The 3,216-nt window shown below is 49.6% G+C and overlaps 1 protein-coding gene across 1 annotated transcript in view; it reads left to right on the plus strand.

Annotated features, from left to right (window-relative positions):
* LOC110516832 (WD repeat-containing protein 19-like) overlaps positions 1-2,885 on the plus strand; it is a 71,898-nt gene extending 69,013 nt beyond the window's left edge. The window contains exons 36-38 of the mRNA XM_036934402.1: positions 757-833; positions 1,108-1,227; positions 2,527-2,885. Of these exons, the coding sequence (XP_036790297.1) occupies positions 757-833; positions 1,108-1,222 (192 nt within the window). The 3' untranslated portion in view covers positions 1,223-1,227; positions 2,527-2,885. The remainder of the gene's footprint in view (positions 1-756; positions 834-1,107; positions 1,228-2,526) is intronic.
* The last annotated feature ends 331 nt before the right edge of the window (positions 2,886-3,216 follow it).

Raw genomic sequence — 3,216 nt, forward strand, 5'->3', positions numbered from 1 at the left:
ACAGAGCACACACACACATAGGACATACACAGATCACACACACACACATCTGACTTTAGGACTAGGAGCTATGCCATGGTGAATCAGTCAACCAATCAAAAATCTTGATAAACCATCACCTCTTCCTCTCTCCTCCTCCTCTCCCTCCTCTCCTCCTCATCCTCTCTCTCCTCCTCCTCTCCCTCCTCTCCTCCTCATCCTCTCTCTCCTCCTCCTCTCCCTCCTCTCCTCCTCATCCTCTCTCTCCTCCTCCTCTCTCTCCTCTCTCTCTCTCCTCTCTCTCTCTCTCCTCTCTCTCTCTCTCTCTCTCTCCCTCTCTCTCCTCCTCCTCTCCCTCCTCTCCTCCTCATCCTCTCTCTCCTCCTCCTCTCCCTCCTCTCCTCCTCATCCTCTCTCTCCTCCTCCTCTCTCTCCTCTCTCTCTCTCCTCTCTCTCTCTCTCCTCTCTCTCTCTCTCTCTCTCTCTCTCTCTCTCTCTCCTCCTCCTCCCCCTCTCCTCCTCCTCCTCCTCCTCTCCCTCCTCTCCTCCTCTCTCTTTCTTTCTCTCTCTCTCCTCTTCCCACTCTCCTCCTCTTCCTCTCTCTCTCTCCTCCTCTCCTCCTCTTCCTCTCCTCCTCTCCATCCTCTCCTCCTACTCCTCCTCTCCCTCCTCTCCTCCTCCTCCTCCCTCCCTCTCTCTCTCTCTCTCTCTCTCTCTCTCTCTCTCTCTCTCCCTCCTCCTCCTCTTCCTCTCTCTCCATCCTCTTTCTCTCTCTAGGGTCATCACATGCTGAAAGATGATTGGTCAGTTTGTCCTCACTGTGAATTCCCTGCTCTCTACTCCCAGCTCATCCTGTGAGTGGAACACACACACACACACACATACACACAAAAAAACACATACACATAGACACACACACAGACACACAGGCACACAAAACCACACATACACACACAAACACACACACAGACACACAAAAACACATATACACACACACACAAAAACACACACACACACACAGACTAAACATCTGTATTGTAAAAAAGCCTCTTCTACTGTTGTAGTATGGCCATGTTTCTCTGAACAGTTTGTGTGTGTGTGTGTGTGTGTGCGTGCGTGCGTGCGCAGGCTGTTGGAGACAGATAGTGTGTGTCCCATGTGTTCCGAGACTCTGAGTGTGAACCAGGTGGAGAAGATGGATGACTGTTCCAGCTTCCTGCAGCCTGACCAATCAGAGCACTGATACAGGTAAACACACACACTGTTCCTGCAGCCTGACCAATCAGAGCACTGATACAGGTAAACACACACACTGTTCCTGCAGCCTGACCAATCAGAGCACTGATACAGGTAAACACACACACTGTTCCTGCAGCCTGACCAATCAGAGCACTGATACAGGTCAACACACACACTGTTCCTGCAGCCTGACCAATCAGAGCACTGATACAGGTCAACACACACACTGTTCCTGCAGCCTGACCAATCAGAGCACTGATACAGGTAAACACACACACTGTTCCTGCAAGCCTGACCAATCAGAGCACCGATACAGGTCAACACACACACTGTTCCTGCAGCCTGACCAATCAGAGCACTGATACAGGTAAACACACACACTGTTCCTGCAGCCTGACCAATCAGAGCACTGATACAGGTAAACACACACACTGTTCCTGCAGCCTGACCAATCAGAGCACTGATACAGGTAAACACACACACTGTTCCTGCAGCCTGACCAATCAGAGCACTGATACAGGTCAACACACACTGTTCCTGCAGCCTGACCAATCAGAGCACTGATACAGGTAAACACACACACTGTTCCTGCAGCCTGACCAATCAGAGCACTGATACAGGTCAACACACACTGTTCCTGCAGCCTGACCAATCAGAGCACTGATACAGGTAAACACACACACTGTTCCTGCAGCCTGACCAATCAGAGCACTGATACAGGTCAACACACACACTGTTCCTGCAGCCTGACCAATCAGAGCACTGATACAGGTCAACACACACACTGTTCATGCAGCCTGACCAATCAGAGCACTGATACAGGTAAACACACACACTGTTCCTGCAGCCTGACCAATCAGAGCACTGATACAGGTAAACACACACACTGTTCCTGCAAGCCTGACCAATCAGAGCACCGATACAGGTCAACACACACACTGTTCCTGCAACCTGACCAATCAGAGCACTGATACAGGTAAACACACACACTGTTCCTGCAAGCCTGACCAATCAGAGCACTGATACAGGTCAACACACACACTGTTCATGCAGCCTGACCAATCAGAGCACTGATACAGGTAAACACACACACTGTTCCTGCAGCCTGACCAATCAGAGCACTGATACAGGTAAACACACACACTGTTCCTGCAGCCTGACCAATCAGAGCACTGATACAGTTACACACACACACACACTGTTCCAGCTACCTGCATAGACACACACACACACCATATGCCCACAAGTATGTGTGAATATTAAATGTGGTAATGGTTTTCTGAGACTGTTATTTGTGTGTTTTCCCAGAGATCTGTGGTGATGTGGCCTGGTGTTGTACGACATAGAGGACTGCTGCTGAGGGGGGGAGGACGGATCGTCATAATGTCTGGAACGGAAACAATGGAAGCCACGTGTCTAATTACCTTCCCACTCATTCCTCTCAGGACATTACCACGAGCCCGTCCTCCCGGATTAAGGAGCTACCAACCTCCTGTGATAGGGGAACGGGAGCCAGTGACATAATCCACTCCTCCATGTTTCTCTTCCACCTGTTAAACTGTTGATATAGACAGCTGTAGACGTCCTCCTCCTCCTCCATGTTTCTCTACCACCTGTCAAACTGTTGATATAGACAGCTGTAGACGTCCTCCTCCTCCATGTTTCTCTACCACCTGTTAAACTGTTGATATAGACAGCTGTAGACGTCCTCCTCCTCCATGTTTCTCTACCACCTGTTAAACTGTTGATATAGACAGCTGTAGACCTCCTCCTCCATGTTTCTCTATCACCTGTTAAACTGTTGATATAGACAGCTGTAGACCTCCTCCTCCATGTTTCTCTACCACCTGTTAAACTGTTGATATAGACAGCTGTAGACCTCCTCCTCCATGTTTCTCTACCACCTGTCAAACTGTTGATATAGACAGCTGTAGGCGTCCTCCTCCTCCATGTTTCTCTACCACCTGTTAAACTGTTGATATAGACAGCTGTAGACGT

The sequence above is a fragment of the Oncorhynchus mykiss genome, chromosome 10, assembly GCF_013265735.2.
Source record: "Oncorhynchus mykiss isolate Arlee chromosome 10, USDA_OmykA_1.1, whole genome shotgun sequence".
NCBI classification, from domain to species: Eukaryota; Metazoa; Chordata; class Actinopteri; order Salmoniformes; family Salmonidae; genus Oncorhynchus; species Oncorhynchus mykiss.